At 35.2% G+C, this 22,489-nt stretch overlaps 1 protein-coding gene across 1 annotated transcript in view; it reads right to left on the bottom strand.

Annotated features, from left to right (window-relative positions):
* The window catches only part of LOC128026273 (pro-neuregulin-3, membrane-bound isoform-like), a 303,047-nt gene that overhangs the window by 38,117 nt on the left and 242,441 nt on the right, over positions 1-22,489 (bottom strand). The window contains exon 3 of the mRNA XM_052613196.1: positions 10,531-10,604. Within this exon, the coding sequence (XP_052469156.1) occupies positions 10,531-10,604 (74 nt within the window). The remainder of the gene's footprint in view (positions 1-10,530; positions 10,605-22,489) is intronic.

Raw genomic sequence — 22,489 nt, forward strand, 5'->3', positions numbered from 1 at the left:
ACATGAGGGGCACAAGCACCACTTTCATTTACAGCCCACAAATGTTGTATTTATACTTTAACTACATGGAACAAGAGGGAAACAAGCACCACCCTGTGAATGTTGCATTTACCTTGTAACTACTGTACATTGAACAAGGGGGAAACAAACATTACTTCAATTTACAGCCTTCAAATGTTGTATTAACCCTGTAACTACATGGAATTAAAAAAAAATAAATAAAATAATTTCTGTGCAAATATACACTTGTTTTTTGTTTAATTTCATCTTGTTCAGTGGTCAAATTAAACCCTCTAATTTTAGAGTACATCCACTGAAATACAAATGTATCATGTATTTTCTTCTACGAACAGCTGGAAAGAGGTAAGCTTGTTTTAAGCTGCATTGAACCTTGGTGGTATATCATGCAAAGTTATTTGGTGATAGTGGTGTTGGGAAGTTGCTTGTGTGAAGTTGGTGAGATCGATGAATAAGCTTTCAGAAGGTAAGAAAACTCATTAATTAAATCATAGCAGAAACCCATGAACTCATTTCTGTTGATGTCCATTTTTGTTGTTTCGTAATCTCCATCATGTTTTCTTTAATAATAGAAGGGTTAAAAATACCTAGGGCAATAATAAATTACCAATATAAAATTATAAAAAGTATACTGTCTTTCTAAATCAGTGGTTCCCAAACCTTTTCAACTCACGGCCCACACAACCATACACATATGTTTGCGCGGCCCTCTGCAAAAAAAATTAACTGACCCCGCTATTGTTCGGTTAATAACTTAGTACTCAGAAGCTAGATGGTTAACTGTATTTATTGGCTGGACAAAAAAAAAAAAAAAAGCGATTTCTTTGATCAATTTTGCAATTTAGGTTTTAATCACGATTTTGACACACACAGATATACTTTAAAGTCATAAATGCATATTTCCAAAAAATTAAAAAAAATAAAATTATCAAAAAGTTGTAACGTCTCTAGAACAGACGTAATTCGAAATAATCACTAAGTTAAGGTGTAGACTTATGGCAAAAATATAAATAAATCCTGTGTGAAGGGACTTTTTTTCTTTTTTGCCATGCATTCTTCATAGAGCTCATTAATTGTAGCGGTGCCTCAGGTATTGAAATAGATTAGTTTCTATGTTATACAGGTTCACACGTAGTCCGTCTGCAGTGCGTATACAGTATGTCTGTACAGTATGTTGGGGGTGGTGTTAGCGCAGTGGATAAGACACACGTCTGTGGTGTGGGAGACCCGGGTTCGAATCCACTGTGAGACACAAATGTGTCCCTGAGCAAGACACTTAACCCCTAGTTGCTCCAGAGGCGTGCGACCTCTGACATATATAGCAATTGTAAGTCGCTTTGGACAAAAGCGTCAGCTAAATGAATAAATGTAAATGTCTATGCAGTTCAGAAGCAGCGAGAGCGAGTTATTGTATCACGAAATTACATTGGAATAATGCGTGAGCGCAAATCTCTCTGCACGCACGCGGATCTCCTTTGCTCTGTCACAAATCCAGACATGTTAAACCTGTCTCCTCTCCTGATTTCGATTAATGGCACAGCCCTAGAAAGGAACTGGCAATGAACAGAAAATAACAGTTACAAGTTAATATGATTTTTTTGTTATTTAATTATATATATGAAATGTTGTTATTATGTTATGACTTAGACATTTTTACATATATTAACAATATTATTATTTATTTTAACAGTAATTGGCGGCCCACCTGCAATACCACCACTAGTGGGCCGCGGACCACAGGTTGAATGTAACACATTGTTCCCTTATACCTACACATACATTCGTTAAGTCTCTAACTTGAACATTTACAGGTACTGTTAGGTAACACTTTAGATTACAACCCACAGAGAACCACGTAATTATAGTGTTTTTATGGTTTACGTTTCTGTATTTGTAGTGTACCTTTAATACAAATTTCACTAAAAGTTCAACAAAGTTAATGAGACAGTTTTACCGGTGGACTCCTGTAATACCCACCTGCCAATCAACACATGATGTCAAACAGCTTCTGTCTTTCTTTTTCCATGTTTTTGCAGGCAAATGCACACGCATACACGTGCTCTTGCGCACACACAGGTCTTCGTGGGCAGACTGGATGTGGGTGACTCATCGGTATAGCTGCCTGAGGCTACAATCAGTCTCATGGATTTTTTCTTAAGCATTTGAGACAGTTTCATGACATACCAGTGGACAACAAAGACAGAAAAAAAATAGCAATGTCTAAACTGGACAGCCGTATGCGATGAGAAAAGGCAGGGCTATGGGTTCTCAACACTCATGAATAATGACTATAGCGGGTGCAAAATGGTCTCGCACAGACTCATAGGTCATGTTCAACTAGAGCTATGCTAAGGATATTGGTGAGTAAAAATGATTTGTGGCCTGTGGTCTTCAAATAGGATCAGAGGAATCTATGAAAAGCAATAGACCATGTCTAATATAGAGGATATCTAGTTCTATGCTATGATATTCTCGAAACCGTTGTCCACAGAAATTTTTTATTTATATTTAACAAACACAGGCCAACTGTGTAAGCTGTGCTCCAATATGAGCAAACAAAGTTAGATTCAAGCCTGGCTTGTTCACATTTGATATAATCATTGTACTGTATTTGTCTTTATTGAGTGAGGGTATCAGATGCTCTCAGCATCTTCAAATGTGCTTGAATAAGCCATTAAGATATCCATTTTCATCAATCTACTACCAATAAAGCCATGCAAGCATAACATCTTCTGCTGAAGCACTGCCATGATCTTTATTTTCACTTCGTGGTCAGTATTGCCATCAATTTAAGTAGTAACAATCAAACATTTGCCATAATGGCTGCCATTACAACAGAAATGGCAAAGTTTGTCCAGTATTCTGAGGTGGAATTGATCATTGGATACGCAGAGGCAGCTGGTGGACAGAAACGCAGCAGGATAGAACCAATTACTGTCCTTTTCTCCTCCCTTCCCTTCTGTCTTTACTTTCTTTTCCTATTCATGTAACAGAGTTACAAAAGTCTTTTATGAACCGCCAGACAGACTGTATCTGTCAGCACTTTCTCAGCTCCCCATTGTTTGCCATTGTAAGGATGATGCTGTGTTCCTCCCAGGGAATTATGGGTAATAACTCTGAAGTGCTCATGGCTTGTGAATAAAGGTGAGGAGAGGATGCATACAAGGCTGACTGACAGACTAAGGGACGTTGGAGAGATTGAGAGACTTAGGAAGAATTATTAAAGGAGAGCCTCATAATGTTTAGACACTAAGGAGGCCAGAGAACTGACAGAACCCAGCACTGTGAAATGAGAGGTATGTCAGTACAGACAGATCTGAAAAGCTGCAGATGTGTGTAAAAACCTTGAACAGATGAGATGAGAGTGTTAGTTACAAAGCAAACTTGATATTTTAAACTTTCTGAGATTATAGACTTGAGTGAGTATTTAGCTGTACACACACACACACACACACACACACACACACACACACACACACGCGCACACACACACACACACACACACACACACACACACACACACACACACACACACACACATATATATATATATATATATATATATATATATATATATTTAAAGCATTGCACACACACAAACAGACACACACACACACACACACACACACACACACTGGAGCCTTCAAATATGTTTAACAGTCAAATATAAAAAGGCAGAATGTAATTTGATTTATACGGAATTAAAGACTCGATTTTATTTCTATATTGACTTGGCAAAAAAAAAAAAAAAAATGCAGATTTTGCTACACTAGGAGAAGTAACTGCTTACCAGTTTTCATTAAAATGTGAAAAATGTAAGTCCTTAAAAAATAGACTGGGTTTTATCTAATACATTTTATCCTAGTTGTCCTAGATGTGGCGCTGCGCGGCACGGCACTTCTCGTCCTGTGTGCGACCCCCTTAAGGCTAATAATTTTTTATATTATAGTATGTATAATAAAATTAAGTATATTTAAATAAGTATAATTAAAGTATGTGTTCATGTGTGTTAAGGGCTAGATTTTCACTGGAGGAAACAACTGTGGTGTGATGAGCGGTGACAAGCAAAAACTTTAAAGTAGATGGGAAGCCGACTGCTCCCTCATGACCCTTTGTAAACTGTATTTATGACAAAGAACTGCACAGATACAGATTTTTTTTTCATTTTATCAATCTATCGATAAACAAAGCTTGTGTCCTCTTTTTCTGTTTGAGTCCGCTCGCGCTGCTCTGCTGCGATCTGCGGATTGAAGAGCGTGCTGAATGACAGTGAGGAGATGAAGTATGACGCTGTTTTCATATGAAATTTAAGAGCTAAATGCTATAGCCCCGTTAAAAAAGCCTAGCGACGCACATGATTCTGCATTCTTATTCGATTCAGTGCACACCGGTTCCATGGGTACGGGTTTCGGTACCCAACCCTAGGTACAACTAAAACGATAATATAAAACATAACACAAAAATATTATACTTTTTTACATTTTCTATTCTGATTATAAGAATACATGGGTCCTTTTAAATGGATGTCAATTGAGAAATTAATTAAGAGTCATTTGGAATTGGATTTTGACTCAAAACTGAATCAAATCCCAAGGTATCTAAAGATTGACACCTCTAATAGCGTGTGTGACATTTCCTAGTGATTGCATAGAAATTATATCAGTGCGATTTACATAATCTGCTGCACAGAGAATCACGGATGAACATGATGCCATTGTCTTTTATAACTAATCATGCCTGTGACCTGGCCTTTAAATTGAAAGGTTCCAAAGGCCAATAACACTGTCATTTAGTCAGAGAGGCTGAAATGACGACAAGAAGCTCTTGTAACCGAAACAATTCAAGTACAAGGAGCCCAAAGGCTGCGAGAACCCACTCTAATCAGCAATTCTGACAATTACTTACCCCCTTTTACCTGCTGGCTTTGGCAGAGCCATCATCAGGAAGACACTGCTAATAACCACTGACTCTCTTTTCAGAAAACAGATACTGTGATCAGCAGGGAATCTGGCTATCCACAATGAGAGATCTGTTCTCGTAACACTTGGAAATTAGGAGGAGGCCTTGAAAGTAACACTAACAAATAGATAACTCCACACAAAAAAAAAACAGCTGGTATCTTTGGAGGCGTGTGAAATTGAGATCTAATAGGTCACTGTCAATCAAGCAGAATAGAAATGTATGCAGCAATAAGTGGTGATGTGTTTTAAACCCTGAGTGCAGAAATCATGTCGTATATGATTGCTGAAAATCAGGTGCATTGAACACTCTTGACGTTTGCTTGAATATTTGCCAGATGGATGCTGATTTGAGTTATCAGAGGAAAATGTGAGAAGATGACCGTCTTCAGGCAGGTAGCTAATAGAAGCTCAACAGGTTAAAGATTAGCTTCACTACATGCATTTTATTCTCAGCCAAGATATGTAAAGAGGAAAAAATAGCCCTTAACCCTGCCTACATGGCAGGTTGCCAAGGAGACTGTAACGGAACAATATGCAGTAGAAATCAGCATACAATTCACATATTTTTCATTATGAAGTGGCCTGACAAGATCTAGATCTTACTGTAAATGTCCCATCCAAAAGCATTACCTCAGACCTGGATAAATATTTTACAAGTGTGAACAAGCATAATTGCACTGGGCCTCAACAGATGAATTGAAGCAAACAGTATTAAATTTCCCTTTATGCTTGTGTTACACTTTCCCACATGGTAAGGTAAATTGACTCTAGAGACTGCAATCCATTAGTGTGTTGCCCCAAAGAAGCTGCAATTGCCTCATGGCCCAGCTTGTGTGATGATGATGCAAAACAGACACTTTATCAAATAACATGCATACAGTATTTTGTTTTGAAAAAGTCAAACGATGAGGAGTCAGAGAGAAATATTTAAGTAACAACAATTAATAAAATTTTGAAACCCTCAGTGCGTCAAAGTCTTGAAGGTGCAAGACAATGCAAGTTATTTTCTTTTATAAGCCACATGAGTGCCATATATCTGTTTAGCTCATGGCACTCCACTAAAACTAGCTGCCATTTCAATCAGTAAAACTGACTAAAACTTTTTTACATTTGAAGTATATTTTTGTCATCAAATATAAAAGCAGCAACTCTGATTTAACTGTAAATATTAACACTGCTTGGATATTACTTGATATTTATTGTGTGGTAACTGTAGACAAAGAATGATGACCAAGAAAGGTGAAAAGATTAGTAAAAATAAGTTACTGGGTTCATGTTTTTATGTTGCTTTAAAATACTCAACTGCAACTTTTGCTCCAATTTAGCTTAAAGGTCTTCTGAAGTGCCTTGAAACATGCGGCATTATTCTATGTGGTGACGTAATTTCAACTGAAACATGAAGAGAGGGCAGGACATATAAAAAAAAAAAAATAGCCAATAGCGTTTTGTTCATATCTGCTCGGTCCAGAGCTGTTGAGCTCTGTATAGCTGCATGTGACAGCCACAGTCTAATAGATTACCCCCTAGATTCAATATGAAACTCTTAGTAAAACGAAACAATGGTCATAATCATGCTGAGGCTGTGTAGTTTTTAATATATGCTGCTGACTCGTGCATATGTCTCTGGACCAGAGCCCAAGTCCGAATCATATGCTGTCCAGATCAGACTGTGTTTGATGCCGCGGTTTGCATGAAACAATGTGAAACCAGACCTCATTTACACCAGTCAAAAGCATATTTACACTGTCTAAATCATTCCCTATTACCTACACTGTGCACTACGAGCAATTCACTGTACAGGAAATACTACACCTTGAACAAATTACTGATTTCAGCCAGCGCTTCAGCATCAATTTATGGTGCAGGGGACAGGCTCTTCGGATTCTAGAGAGAATTTGAGTAGTCGGAAGAATTGATGAGAAGATGAAGTACGATGCTATGTCAAAACAATCGTTGAGGTGTTTTGGCGGAAGTGATGAACTGCAAGCTTCGAATGCTTTTATCTTCTAAATGCTAATTTTGTCACTTGTTTGGAGCACACTGCCTTATAGATAACCTTAAGACTAACATATTAATACTAACACCCAAAACATTTTATTTTTGGTTTCATGGGGACTTAAGGAATGGAAATGAATTAGTTCCATATGGGAGATTTTGATCTTGCAGACTCAACACAATGAAAAAAAAAAATAATTCAGAGAGGTCACCGATAAAGACTACATGCACGTTTATAGTGTGTCTGGGTTTATACTCCAATGAAATTGACAAAAAGAACATCTTATTTTTTTATATAATTCACTTGGAGAGCAAGCATGTGGTGTTTTGTCTTGAACATATTTGGTTTTGACTGCTTGATGTTGGTGCAGTCCTGGAAATGACTGTAATAATTCAGCATATTATATTCTTCTTGACCTTGGGTCAGGTACTTTGTTGAATATATATGACATTGCAAGACATAATGAAATGGTTGGATATAACAAAAGGCAGAAGGATGCAGATGAAAGATAACTGTGTCTAACTTGAAGATAGCACGGAGGAATGGCACATACCTAGTCATAAACTGCAACTCTACTCTGAAATTATATAACCATATTAAATAACCATAAATAGGCTCCACCTAGAAAATTATCGCCATCCCCAGAAAAGACAATTTAGACAACTTTATGTCTGAAATTATGAAACTAATAATAATAAATATAATAAATGCACTGTAACAAAAATACACTGCTTTCAAAACCTCAGGCTATTTTGCCTCTTAGACCTTTATTGTAAGTACATTATAATAAAATGCATTACCTGTTCTATTTGACAAACTGAGGGGTGAGCTGAAGTTCTTTTATCTGGTAATAAACCACAGGCCACAGATTTTAATTTAATGCAGAATGTTTTTAGTCATGTCAACCTTATAAAAAGGTCTTCATGAAGTTTAAAAAAGTATAATTTTTCCCCTTCAAAATGTACTTTAGCTAAATTGAAGGAAAATGCTTCCAAATAAAAAAATAAAATAAAATAATAATAATAATAATAATAATAATAATAATAATAATAATAATAATAATAATAATAAAGGAAAAGATCACCCACCGAAAATGTAAAAACAATTTACTTTAAAACTGCATTACTTTATTTCTACTGTCCAAAAAAAAAAAAAAAAAAAAAAACAGAAAGTGAGAAAAAAAGGATATTTTGAAAAATGTTTCTTATTGTCCGTACCAATAAAAGCAAAAGCCGATGCTGTTTTCAGTGTATGGATAACATTCTTCTTTTGTATTTCATGTAGGCTTGGGATGGCATGAGGGTGAGTAAATGATGACAGAAATCTTTTGTTGGTGAAATATCCTTTTAGGATATAGTTATTGTTGTAATTGTTACCCATGAAGACAACTAGCTAAGGGACAGAGACACAACAGAAAGGAAAAGAGCTTGAAACATGTGTGATGAAACTCATGGCTGTGTCCCTCTCCTCTCTGAATCTTGCTTTTAAGAGCAGTGGCACATGAGAGACTTTGGCTATGTGTGTTCCTGTCCTGTCGGTGAACCCATTTCTAGCATTTCAAACATTAATCACTGAAAGCCTGTCTACTTTTGTTTCTGAAATGATGAAGATGGAGTGAATCTGAAAAGGCAAGAGTAACTTTTGAACAGAAGGCATACCAGTGAGATTAGAGAAATTTAAGAGGTGTAAAAGCACAGTAAGTTCATCCTGTATGTGACCTGCATGTGGAGGCTCACATGTACAAAATGATGTCTCCTGTCTAGTTGGCCAACATAAAATATGTGTGTGGCTTATATTTCACTGGCTTTTTTTTCCTTCAACAGGCACATTATTGTCTGAATTGAGTCGTAAGCTCATTATTCACAATTTGCTATTGTGACATGTCTGAAATTGGTTACTCTGCTTTGCTTAATTCTATTTTTTTTTTCGTTTGCCCAATAGGTGGCTCCTTGTCTCTGTGCCAAAAAGTGATAAGAAGTGGCTAAGACTTGGCAGACTTGTAGGGCAAATCTGTGCCAAACTCTGTCATGGTGCCATTCAGAAGATTACAGTGCTGTTCATTAAGTGAAGCAGAAGAAACAAACAGAACAGAGCAGAGCAAAATGCTATGCCACACACACTAATCATATGCAGGAAGTGAATCCAAAAAACTGCATATAATTAATTCAAACAACCTCTTTTAAAGGACTGGTAAAACTGCTAAAATATAGCTGCAAAGTAAATATTTCAATTAAGTCATTGCCTTTTTTCAACACAAACATGCTTCCTTTGTGTGTAAATGAGGTTTTTGGAATTAGATTGCAGCTGTGGAGTTATACATTCTAGCTTTCAAAATCAGGCCTACAAGATGAGGAATTGTCCTATGCAGATTTTCTGGGCATGCTAGCACTATAACCTGATTTTTACAATTCCTTTAGAGAGTTAGAAGCTGATAAGCTGAAAAATAAACATCTTATGTATATTGAGGACATTTTTTTATTATTTTTATTTTATACAAAACATACATACATATATGTTTTTATATAAAGTATATTTATTTTTCCCAGTTTTATTTTCTATATATTATTATGTGCAGAAAAATGAGTTTATATGATAAAAATAGACAATGTGCTGTACTAATACCTTTTCTGGATATGAAACATGAATGTTATCTTGTGACATGTGGGCATATGTGTGTGGTTGTACAGTATATGCGTTGGTTTTTGTTCAATAGAAGGGTGTGTACTTTTTACATTCTCAGCTGGTAGGATTCACCAATTACCATGTGTACACTGCAAATTCTTGAGCAGCTCATTTTATTACTCTTCATATAAAATGGTGCTGATAGATCTGTATGAGAAGGTCAACAAACAGAACCCATCATAAACATGCTCCATTTGTGACTCAAGTGGGCTTACTCACTGCATCCCAACATGGAATAACTACCTATACATGCGCGCACACACACACACACACACACACACACACACACATGCACACACACACGCACACACACACACACACACACACACACACACACACACACACACACACACACACACACACACGCACGCACACACACACAATGTATGCATGCAAGACCACACACTCACTGCCTTATTCAATAATATGGTCATCATTCAGAAAAGAGACATCCAGGTTCGGTAGAAGCCTGTGCATATACAGCCATTAGCTGAGTGGGTGGGGAAATCTAGAAATCTGTTCCTGTCAGGAAAATATGAAAATGTTATGACACTTTAGTAATGACAAGGTTTCTATGGCAACTGTGTCAGTAAGACTGCAAACTGTAAAGCCTTGTTGTTACTGGCAAATGAATGCATAAATGCATTATGGTCCACAGAGGTTAAGCATTCATTTGGGTTAGAAGCTGAAAGTTATATAGCCATTTCTCTCCGTTCACATCAGTGACCCTGTACACTCAAAACAATTTCAAAAGGACCATATAATACATAGACTGTACATGTGGTATTTTCTATTAACTTCAGACATGGCAGAGTAAAAATGTATGCGTTTACATGCATCTTATTTATTAAAGCACAATGCAAGAGCACTCACTTGGATCAGACAGGATGGAATCAGTCTTGGGCAGGAACTGGTCACAACGAATGCCCTGGAAACCCTCTTTACACCTGATTTGAGCAAAAGAAAAGAAAGAAAAGAAAGACAGTTAGTAAACTGAAATAAAATGTAAAAGCTAAAAATAAAAATAAAAATAAAAATGAGAAAAACACCAAATTACTACAAATTTTAATTAAAATGAAAGCGAATATAAAAATCTAAGCTATTTTTAAATATCAATAAATACTATGATAGTTTATGAGCGATATAAAAATGACATCTTTGTCAGCAAGTAGCTGAATACAAATGCATGAGCAAGAATATAAAGTTTCCAGAAGCTTTCAATCCACCACACAGGTAATCCAACGCACATGTAATCCAAGACACAGGGTAGTACAGACACAACACTGAAGAAACACAGACCAGACCAGACAACAAAAACTGAAAACACAGGAACTTAAATACACAGACTAACAATGTGACTCATCTGAACATGATAGCAAATCAAATAACTAACCGTAATGACAAATGTGGACAGTGGAGTGGTGCAAACGAAAACAAAGTCCAAACTGAACTGATACCGTGGTTACCTTACTATAATAAAAGCAGGTGTTATTTATTTATTTATTTAAATCAGACAATTAGAAATGATTATTATTATTATGACTATTATGATTATTATTATTATTATTTTATGTGGTAATCAACACTGCCACATGTGTTTTTTATTGAGCTTAACTTAAATTGAACCTGGAATATTCCTTGAAATCTTTTAGGTCACTTCACCGCTCTAATTAAAACATTTTTCAGGGGCAAGGCTGGTCCCTGTGCATTTCACAACAATGAAACTCCTAGACACAGAAAAGCCAATCAGAGTGAAAAATGTTCAAGGTTTTTTTTTGGAAATCATATGGGAAATCCACACATGCCATGTCAAGCATCCATTGCAGATGGCAGTAGATTGATTTGGAAGTAAATGGGCAAAGCACGTTTGCTGATTTTCTACCTCAGCAAAGCCCTGACTGCTTGAATAAGCCCTCTCTGTGTTCACTAAATATGGAAATGGAATGCTCGTCTTTTAAATATGAAATATGTATGCCATGTCCCTCCCAGCCAAGCTGTCTGCTCTCTCTCCAGTTCTCTTGCTCATGTAACTGCCTATGTGTTTCTGCCCTTCTCAACCCCCCCCCCCAATCCTGTCATCACTTTATCCTAATTTTTCCCTCACGTCTTGACTTTTCAAAGACACTGGAGGCTAATCCCACTTTCAGCTAGTTGAGTCAGGAGAGCAATGTGACAAAGAAAAAATGTCCCTGGCTCTAAATGGCAGAGTACAGACAGAGCATATGCATATGCACACAAGCCTCAACATTTAGCATATAGTTATACAGCACATTTCATCCTTTTACAGAGGATCAAGAGCTCAATTTAATGCTGCATATTGCTTAGACTGTATGTTTCCAAGTTCCCATTGTAAAACAAATACATTTTAAAGACAAAATATTTTTTCCTCTCTCTTAAAAAAAAAAAAAAAAAAAAAAAAAAAAAAAAAATATATATATATATATATATATATATATATATATATATATATATATATATATATATATATATATATATATATATATATATATATATTATACAACATAAATAAATATTGAGCATTTGCCGGGATCAGCAGCTTTCTCTAAGCTATTTATATGATATTGCTTACTATTCATGCCATTTGCACACCTGTAGAAATTTGCTTTTTTCAGAAGGAAAGACTTAAATTGTAATATACTAGTATAGTTATAGTGGGAATGAAGGCTCCGTCTGGACAGCATTCTTTCAATGCACCTGTTTTGGATAAAAGCAATGAGAAGAGCAGCTCTTTTGTTTTCAAATGAAATAAGAAATCTGCTCACCCACATTATGAATTATAAAATAGCTTAGTTTGTTGGTCCATTGGATAAGATTGCTTTCTTACAACAAGCAACTCCTCCAGAGTTAGTTTTCAATTGGGCCGTGACTACCAGATCATTCAGGCAATCTTGGGCTGATTATTTTGGTTTGAAACTGAGAGTGATTGCTGTGTTCATATTCGCCAGGTGTGAAAACACCCTTAGGCAATATATTTTTACTTAACCAACAACAGCAGTTGGAAACAAGGCCATAGTAGACCCATTGCATCATAAACAGTAGTGGTGTTTGGTCCTAGAATGAATCAGTGTTTTGAATAAATTGGTTGAATGAATGATTCACTAATAAAGACCGCTGATGGTATTCTTCCAGAATGAATCAGTTTTTTGATTGAATCAGTTGAATGGATAATTTAATTTATCTGTAGACATGCACTTGTCACTACCCACTGTCCTAAAAATAATCTGTAATCTACAAGATTCATTGCCACCACTAATGGACAGAGTGAAGGTCTGTCAGGAACTCACAACAAGCAGAGTGATACAACAAGTTAAAATCCCAGTCCTAGCTGATCATTCTATCAAACTACCTAGTATAATTGACTACATTTTTTCAAGCCTCGAGTTCTCTGAAGTGAACTGTTTTCGGTTTAACAGTCTGTCTTTTTGTCATGTACAAATGCACACTGTTACAAACATGTTGCTGTGCTCATGGAACAGTCTTACTTTCTCTGTGTTCTGGACCCCCCCCCCCCCCCATTACCAGAAGAACTGCAGAAAACTGATGAAAATGAATAATTTTGAATACATTTGAATAATTGTCTTTTCTCACTCAAAGCCCAAAATCCTAATCTTACCAACAGCAACAAATATTCATTGGGCCTCAATGCAAGCAGAACAAATTTCTATGTAAATTGTCCATAAAAGCATTCTTGCATAAATTGTTAACGTGCCAATTTACATAAACATGATTTTACGAATGATTTACACAGAAATTCCTATAAGTTGCATCACTGTGATATCATTTTTACACCGTTGTCCAATCTGATGTTAACAATTATCACTCCTCGCGCTATAGTAAAAATCTGCATACGAATAATTGAATGTAACTGTCATATGTGTCGTTAGTAAAGATTTTACACTAATTGTGCACAAGGAGCATTATCAAATCAAATCAGTAGCGCACATGGGCATCTCTGTGTTTTACATAGCGAATAGGTCATGCCTGAAGGATCTGTGGTCAATTAATCTCTCCCCAATTAATGTGTCCACAGGCAAGTGAAGCTGATAAAGATCTGTGAGATAAGAAACTAATGCAGTACAAATTTACAGAAGGAGGATCATTAAAACAGAGATCAAGTTCTATGGCAGTATTCTGAGGAACAGTCATTATGGGCTCAGTATGAGCTGTAGCAATTGGCAAACAGTGGCAATTAAAATGTGGGGAATGGAAGGAAAGAGGTGTGGAACTGTAACTGAGAGACCACATTTGGGCTGCTTGTCTCCTTTTATCTTGCCCCGCGCAGACATTTTGTTCACAGGCTTGATTTATGTGGAAAGATGATGCATGTTTAACACAGTAGATCAGCATACGGCCAAAGTGGAGGTCTTTTCTTCTACACAAAGTTTTTTTTTTTTTTTTTGCGTATCTTACTTACTGTATAACTTATAAGGAATTATTGAAGAACTAACAGGTAATTGTTCACTAATACTTAACTCACTACTGTTAACTACTGAGGAAGATGCGTTAACTAATCAGTATGAAATACAATTTTATGATTATGTTAAGTAACAGATAGCTAATCAATAACTAATGTTATCTATCATACCTCCTGAAGTACTACTATTAATTATCTACTAAGGTTCAAGAAAAATAATGGTTGCACTTTATTTTACAGTACGTGAACTTACATGTACTTATAGTGTACTTATGGTGTATTTATCTAAGAAAAATCTGGTAATACAAGGTAACTACATGGAGTAGGGTTAGGTTTAGGGGTAGGTTCAGGGTTAGTACCTAGTTATTACATAGTTATTGTAATTACTATAATAAGTACATAGTATGTACATGGGAACAGGACTGTAAAATAAAGTGTTACCAAAATAACTATGAAGTAACTACTAATGGACAGTTATACACAATTACATTTAATTGTGACACTTTCATATAAATGTCATTAGCATAAGTAGTAGTATTATGAAAATGCAACATTAATGAATGCAATACCTTTCATAGAGGATTTGTCTGTGTAGTAAATTGCTTTGTGAGTGTGTTTTGTTAGAAATTGGCTTCCAGTAGGAAGGCAAAAACTTACCTTAGATTTTATATTTTATAGACAGTACTGCATGTGTGCCTCCTCAGCATATACCACATGATTCATTCATTCAATACCTGTATGTAAGGCAAGTACTGAGGGAAAATACAAGTAACCAATTAGTAATTAATAAATAATTATCAAATAATTCTGCAGGACCTATTTCGCACCTGAAACTGTAAGCCTATTCTAAAGTGAAATTATAGTGAAGCCTTTAGTAATTAATAAAGACTTATCAGATAATTCTGCAGGAATTACTTAGAACCTGAAACAGTATTTTAAAGTGAACCTATTAGTTAATAATAACTACTACATAATTTTGACTAAAATCACACATACACACACACACACACACACACACACAAAAAAACTATAAAAGTAATCATAAACTAAATCATAAAAGTAATAATAAAATACACGGCACAACTTGTTTACAATCTTTATTTCAGATTTCAACATTTCTTAATTCAGCATATTTTATTCCATTTTAAAATGTATACAGCCCACATTTCAACAAATTTAACAAACATTTTATAATCAAAAGTTAAACATTTACTGTAGAAGCAAACAAAATGCATATTTCATTTCCATTATAGGCTAATAAGTGGACTGTAACAAAGTTGTTACTGTAGTAGTACTTTTTACTTGTCTTTTTACTCAAGTAATTTTGAAAATGAATAATACTTATACTTATAGAATACTAATACTAATACTTATAGAATGCTTATAATTTTACTGGTGTAATATTTTATTGGGGTATCTGTACTTTTACTCAAGTACTTGATATGTGGGCCACAACCTGATTATTATAGTGATTTGCGTATAACTGTTCAGTAGTAGTTATTTCATAGTTATATTTATTGAAACTTAACTACTGTAGTAGATCATTATTAGAAGTTCTTCAGGAGGTATAACAGAATATATTAGCAATTGATTAGCTAACTGTTACTTAACACAATCATAAAATTATATTACATACTAATTAGTTAATACATCTTCCTTAGTAGTTAAGTCTTAATGAATAATCACCTGTTAGTTCTTCAATAAAAAATAAAATAAAAATAAAAGTAAGAAACAGTATTCTAAAGTGTTACCACATGAAATACTGAAACATATCTTGGCTGGGTGTGACAATGTATTTTAATTGACTGGCCTATGGTCAAACCTTTCATTTCTAATGTTCTATTATTTTTTCTTTACTCCATGAGGCCCTGTCATGCTACAGGACCCCCTGTGTGAAATCATTCATTTCTTCTGTATAATACAGGCCTATATATAGCATACGTTGTCTTCTTGTCACTTTCATATTCCTCCCAACCCTATAATTTTCTTTGGAAATTTTGCAATGGAATATTCATTAGTCTCTGAGACCTGCAAAAGAAAATGTAAATATTTCTCAAGGACCCAGAATGAATTAAGTGTTGCCTGGCTTTTAATTAGCACCACAGTCATTAATTAGCAGGAACAAATGGGGGATGGGGATGGGACGCTGGAAGGAGGTGTAGATCATTCTAACTAAGAGGCAGCTTTACAGGCACAGATAAATATAAACACCAAGCCTCCAGCTGTCAGATTCTCGCAGAATGTGAGAAGAACATGCACATTTAACTATGCACCGCTAATGATCAGGCTTCAGTGTGTTTATCACAACCAAAAAACCATGTGAACCCATTTATGGAGTTCATAATAGGAAATGTAACAGACAACAGTAGAGAAACAAAATGCATAAATACCAATTAAAGCAACCTGATAGTTTATCATAAGAACCTTTAATTAAAAGGAATGAGATCTGGAGTATCTTACCAGTCTACTCACATTGGTGTTTAGAGATTTAGAACAAGTTACTTTGTTTAATCATGCTACATTTACTCTGGCTTCTAAGCTGTTAATTTTTTTTTTTTCTTTTTTAATGTTGGAATTCATGTCTGTTAGTATAGAGAGAAGAAAATCATAACCATTCGTGATTTGTTTATACACCACAAATTATCCACACTAACCTTTAATTCCATAAGAGACAGGAAGCATCCAAATGAACTGACTGCAATACAGTAAATACAGTCTTTTTGCAGGTTACACTCTTATGCCAGTACGTTGCGAGTGAGTCATTTGATTCAGTTACATATTCTTTCCCACTTTCTTATTCATTAAGGAATAAAACAAGCAACTGTCTTCATAAATGAGCCACTGAATTATTATTATTATTGATTTAATCAATTAGTTAAAAAAATAACTAATTGATGGAAGGAACAAAAAAAGGTACAATGTTTACTATTATGTCGATGAATCATTATCTTAAAGTATTCATTCAAAAACTGATTCATTATGGAACACACCACCACTAAACGCCTGGCATTTGATTCTCGCTTTGCTTTGTTAGGAATTTTTTTTTTTGTTTGAAAGTAATTTGTCTCAAATGTAAAGCACTCCAATTTACTGTTGCATAAAAGCATTATCATACTATTATTAATAGTGTTTTTTTTCTCCAAATATTTAGTATGGCTGTGATAACCTTCAGCATAACATCAACTCATAGGTGATGGTAACAAATTAGATTAGGCTTTTGAAAATGATCTTTTTATATCTTACGCCTTTATTGAAAACAATAAATTACATTTGGAGTGTAAATTAGGCAGAAAGTGAGCCAGTGTTTGTTTAAAGTATGAACTTGCTTATGTACTAATCATTTAAAAGCACTAGGAAGGGATTGATTCACACTGATGATTTGTTATTTGACAGTAGTGTTGGGCGATATGGTCATTTTTCAAATTGTCATATCATCAGCCCGTGAGACTGACAATACACAATATTATCTTGCATGGGTGGAGCAAGAGAGACTCTTTGTTCTTGTCATAGCATAACTATAACTATAACTAGGTGCACAAGAGAGAGCCTGTGGAAACACCAATAATCGAAAAAATATACTTTCAAACATACTGATAAACTAACATTAAATATAAAAATACTGTATTTAAAACATCTAGTTTATATATAGTCAGATGTAACTGTCATATCATGCGTCCTGTGACAAATTTGCCTCATCTGTGCACGGAAGTTATCAGTCTAAATGTTCTGCAAAATCAGTCAACGGTGAAAATCAATAGAAGATTTAATTTAAAGTCCAGCAGTTTAACACTAATATTGGACATAAACAAATATGTTAAATATAAAGTATTCAAAACAGGTAAGTTCATATATTTTTGGAGTACAGTTGAATTGAACTGATGCATCCGTCATACAGCACTTGGGGAACGTGCACGTGCTCTGTTTGTGTGTGTGTGTGTGTGAAATGTGCTGCTGAAGTGAAATAGCTGGGCAGTTTGATAGCCGAATTATAATAGGCCGCCCAATAAAAATAAAAATAATAATGATTATTGTTATTATTAATTAATACATTAATAGGAGAATGAGCCTAATATCATCTTGACTATCAACAGAGACATCTGCTATCGTCGATATTTCTGACTATCATCTATACACAATACTATAGTCCATCGGCACAACCCTATTTGACAGAGCCAATTTCTTGGACCTCAAACAAAACAGAAACTACGAAACAGATTTCTCTTGTAACCTTTAACCATTTTGTACATGACCATACCTATGGCCACTTTCAACATGCACACAAAAAGACACAGAACCAATTGATTTTCAGTGGTGTAAAAGAAGAGTATTTAAAATGCCAAGCCATCTCCCCGAGCCCCAAAATCACACTCAAGCCAAGACCAGTGGACATTGCAGCAACTTGTTCTGTTTAAACTATCATTAACACGGATCCACGCAGCATCGTCCAATGAGCCTGACCATGCACTAGTGAAGTATCCATTATCGTTAGTACAGAGGCTAGCATTCACCTGCTGTGATCTGCTGAATTGACTGAAGAGAACTGTGAGAGGGTACAGGTACTCTGAAGTGCTCTCAGAGAGCCATTTTCTCTGTAGTTTTGCACCCCTGGTCAACCTGGCAGTATGCTGGGAAATGTAGATGAGAGAGACTCTAAGTACATCTTGGGCATTTCTGTCACTGACCTTTCTTTGTATGGTTATTGTAAATGAGAGAAAACTTAATAGGTCAGTTTTATTGTCCCTGGTGGTACCTTGGAGCTCTAAAAAGTTTACATTAATATTCATTTTACATTTGTCTTTGTGCTATCAGATTATAAGTATTAGAATACCTCGGTGTAAATGGCCATAATGCATTTTTATTAAGGAAATTACTTATGTTAATACAATATTTGGTCTTCAATCTCAATATATAATGATTATCCCTCTCCACAATATTCAGTATTTTTCTTTCTTTTTCATCTTGACCACATTGGTTCAGAAATAATCTTTTCTCTGAGCTGATCGAATAGCACTGCCAGGAGAGGGTCTAATTTCATGTTGGCTGTCTGAAATCTAGTTTCAGACGCTGGCATATGCACTATCCTCCTTTGATGAAAGTTAGTGGATAATATGAAAGAAGGGAAAGTAATTCAGACCCAATAAATGTGTTCAAGAACTTATACGCAATGGGTTTTAAGGAAATGGCCTTCTTTACAACAACCCAAGCTCTCTGGAAAAGACATGTCTGTGGTGACACTTCTGCAAAATGATATTAAGTTGTTCTGCACTCGTTTCGCAACACTTTTACAGTGAAACTTCTAGTGAGTGGTGCATTCAAATTGATCCGAAACAGATTAACGTGACTCTGGCAGTGATTTATCATGCTTCTACAACTTTTTAATTCTGTCTTATCATGACTGTTTTGCACGACTTGTACATGGGCCCTGCAATGCAAGTTCAATGTTGTACCAGGTGAGCTACCAGGCAAGTTTCCTTCAAAAAAAGCTGTACATGTGGAGCTGGAAATAAGATGCAAACCTCAAAATGTATAAGTTTAAGAATCATGCACTATGGAGTGTTTTGAAGTTGAAATATGGTATTGTGAAAAAATCTGTGTGAAAATAATTGTTTATTAATTGATAATCTGCCAATAATTCAAAATTATTTTGAAAAGGAAGAAGTTGCCACTTTACTGTAATTTCAGTTGGAGACTACATTGAATTGTATGTATACATAGGTACATTTATAGGTCTACAAAAATGTAGGCAGAGGCACATTTTTTCCAATAAGCTTAGGTTGATTTATTCTTATGTAGGGATAAAATGTGCCATCTTGATAAATTAAATCACATGTGAATGGATGTATATTAACCAAGAACATATACCAATACCAAGAACAGCAACTATCATTTTACCATTAAAATAATGAGGAATGTTGCCATGCCTAATCTAAAGCCTGGAATTGGACATGACATGAAAGCCATGTCAGATTTTCATCTGTGTCTCCTATCAACGGGGTACGTTTCTCCATGAGTATTTTGTGTTCAGAATGACTTGAAAGCTTGGTAGTGTGTGATCCTCAGTGGTTTAATGTATGACGATCATGATTTTTTTATGTAACAACTTTCAAAGTAGGCTGTGTATGATGTCTAGTGATTTTTAAATATGCACAGATTTTAAAAGTCATGTAGTGTATTTCAGCCTTTAGGTATGCCGTATTTCATTTAAATACAAATTTGTTGACTTTGAGACCTCTCTTACTTAAATAATTCACATTCTGGTGTCAGCAATCCTGAAAACAAAAGATAGCTCGAGTTGTCTCGCGTACTTATGCACACCTTTGGCTGACCCTCGTCATTTCAAAACAGGAGTGGAGATGCATGGCAAGCTAATTCCTCTTTCCTCCCTGAAGAAGTTTAAGGGCCTCTTCTTGAAGCTTGACTAAAGCTGTGCATGCACTCGTGTTTATGTTTCCATCAACTTCAGGCCTGTGACAGGTGTTCTTTTAACTTTTAACATGCAATTTCAGTGGCTTCTGGCAGATGTGAGGAGAGGCAAATAAAAGGACGACTATTGCACAACATAAATCAAAGATTCAACAGAGAACATATGGTAGAGTTGAAAACAATCATATTGCCTTTTTAGCAGCTTTTCTCAAATCTACCCAGCCGCAGCAACTTACTCTCTATTACAGCGTAAATACACGTAGCTAAACACCATGACATAAAACTGTGACATGTTTCATCTTTCTCTTTATTTGGTAACCATAGGGGATAAGCTTAAAGCAACATGAAGCATGAAAAGAGCCACTGGTAAATATAACACTCAACCCTGTCATGCTATACAATACTTTCAACGCAGTTATGAGACTAAGCTATAAGGAGAGAGAAAGTATGATTTTGATAACTAAGCTGTAAAACATGATGACAGAATCCCTTTAAGAAAACCCCCTTACAATTATCCAAGTTTTCATTTAGGATGGAAGAGGAAATTCAAACTGAGGTGGAAAAGTGATCACTGGCTGTTGGTTTCATGTTGCAATTTTAATAATCCTATAAACTGTGATAAAATATTATTCAAAAGTTTTGATTAAAAAAAATGTTAATTTAAAAAGTGAGAATTTATTATTCATCCTTCTTACGAATTACATTTCTTTTAAACTGTAATAATATTTCACAATATTACTGTATAAATTATATATGTGATTTCATTGAATGGAAAGAGCAGCTTTGACCTTTAGCCCCCTTCAATCTGTTGCTTCTGGCAGAACCACAGTTGTGCTGCTCTTCTCTTTCTATGTATAAAACAGGGAGAAAGCAAGGCTGCAGAGACCTTGGTACATTCACAAAAATAAATAAATAAATAAAATAAAAAAAAATACATGACTGTTGATACACCCCTTCAAAATTAAACTCCAATGAAAGATTGATAAGGAATGAATTAAAATTTCCTGCTAATCTCAAGCGATGCTAGTATGTTAATCTGAGTTTTAATTTGGTGTATTTGTTGATTTTTGAAACAGTCAAATCAGAATGATCTAAATGTGATCCAAAATGCAGGCTGCTATGATCACAATGCAGATCAACATCAGAGCACATTTACACAAACATTCAGCAATCTGTATTTAGACACTTAGAAACACAGATTTCAACACATGATAAAACAGGATTAAAGATGAATGTACGGTTTAAAAAAAATTATGAGTTCCAAATGACCTGCTCTTATCATCTGATTGTGGTTGCATCTCTCTATTAGTTCTATTGGATCTTAGTGCTGTGTTTGACACAATTGACCACAGCATTCTTTTGCATAGACTTGAACACTTTTTTTGGCATTAATGGAAGTGCATTAGCATGGTTTAAATCATATTTATATGACCGCCATCAATTCGTAGCAGTGACTGAAGAGGTATCATATCGATCACATGTGCAGTATGGAGTACCTCAAGGCTCAGTACTAGGGCCGCTACTCTTCACACTTTATATGTTACCCTTGGGAGATATCATCAGAAAACATGGTGTTAGCTTTCACTGTTATGCTGAAGTTACTCAGCTCTATATTTCATTGTGGCCCGGTGAAACACACCAATTTGAAAAATTAATGCAATGCATAGTTGATATAAAAAACTGGATGACGAGTAATTTCTTAATGCTAAATTCTGTGTTAATTATAGGACCTAAAAACTCTGCATGTAATAACCTAGAACACTGTCTAAGACTTGATGGCTGCTATTTGAATTCTCTAATGGACAACTGAGTTTTATATTCTGGAGCCCAGCATAATAAATCAAATGGACGAACACTTTTGATTTGGGTAAAAATAAATAAATATAACAATTTGCCATGCTCAGCATCCTTTTCAATGATGTGTGCAAATTATATGGTAATAAACTTTGGAGTTGAACATTTTCCCTCCTTGTA

Source organism: Carassius gibelio, chromosome A13 (genome assembly GCF_023724105.1).
Source record: "Carassius gibelio isolate Cgi1373 ecotype wild population from Czech Republic chromosome A13, carGib1.2-hapl.c, whole genome shotgun sequence".
Lineage (NCBI taxonomy): Eukaryota > Metazoa > Chordata > Actinopteri > Cypriniformes > Cyprinidae > Carassius > Carassius gibelio.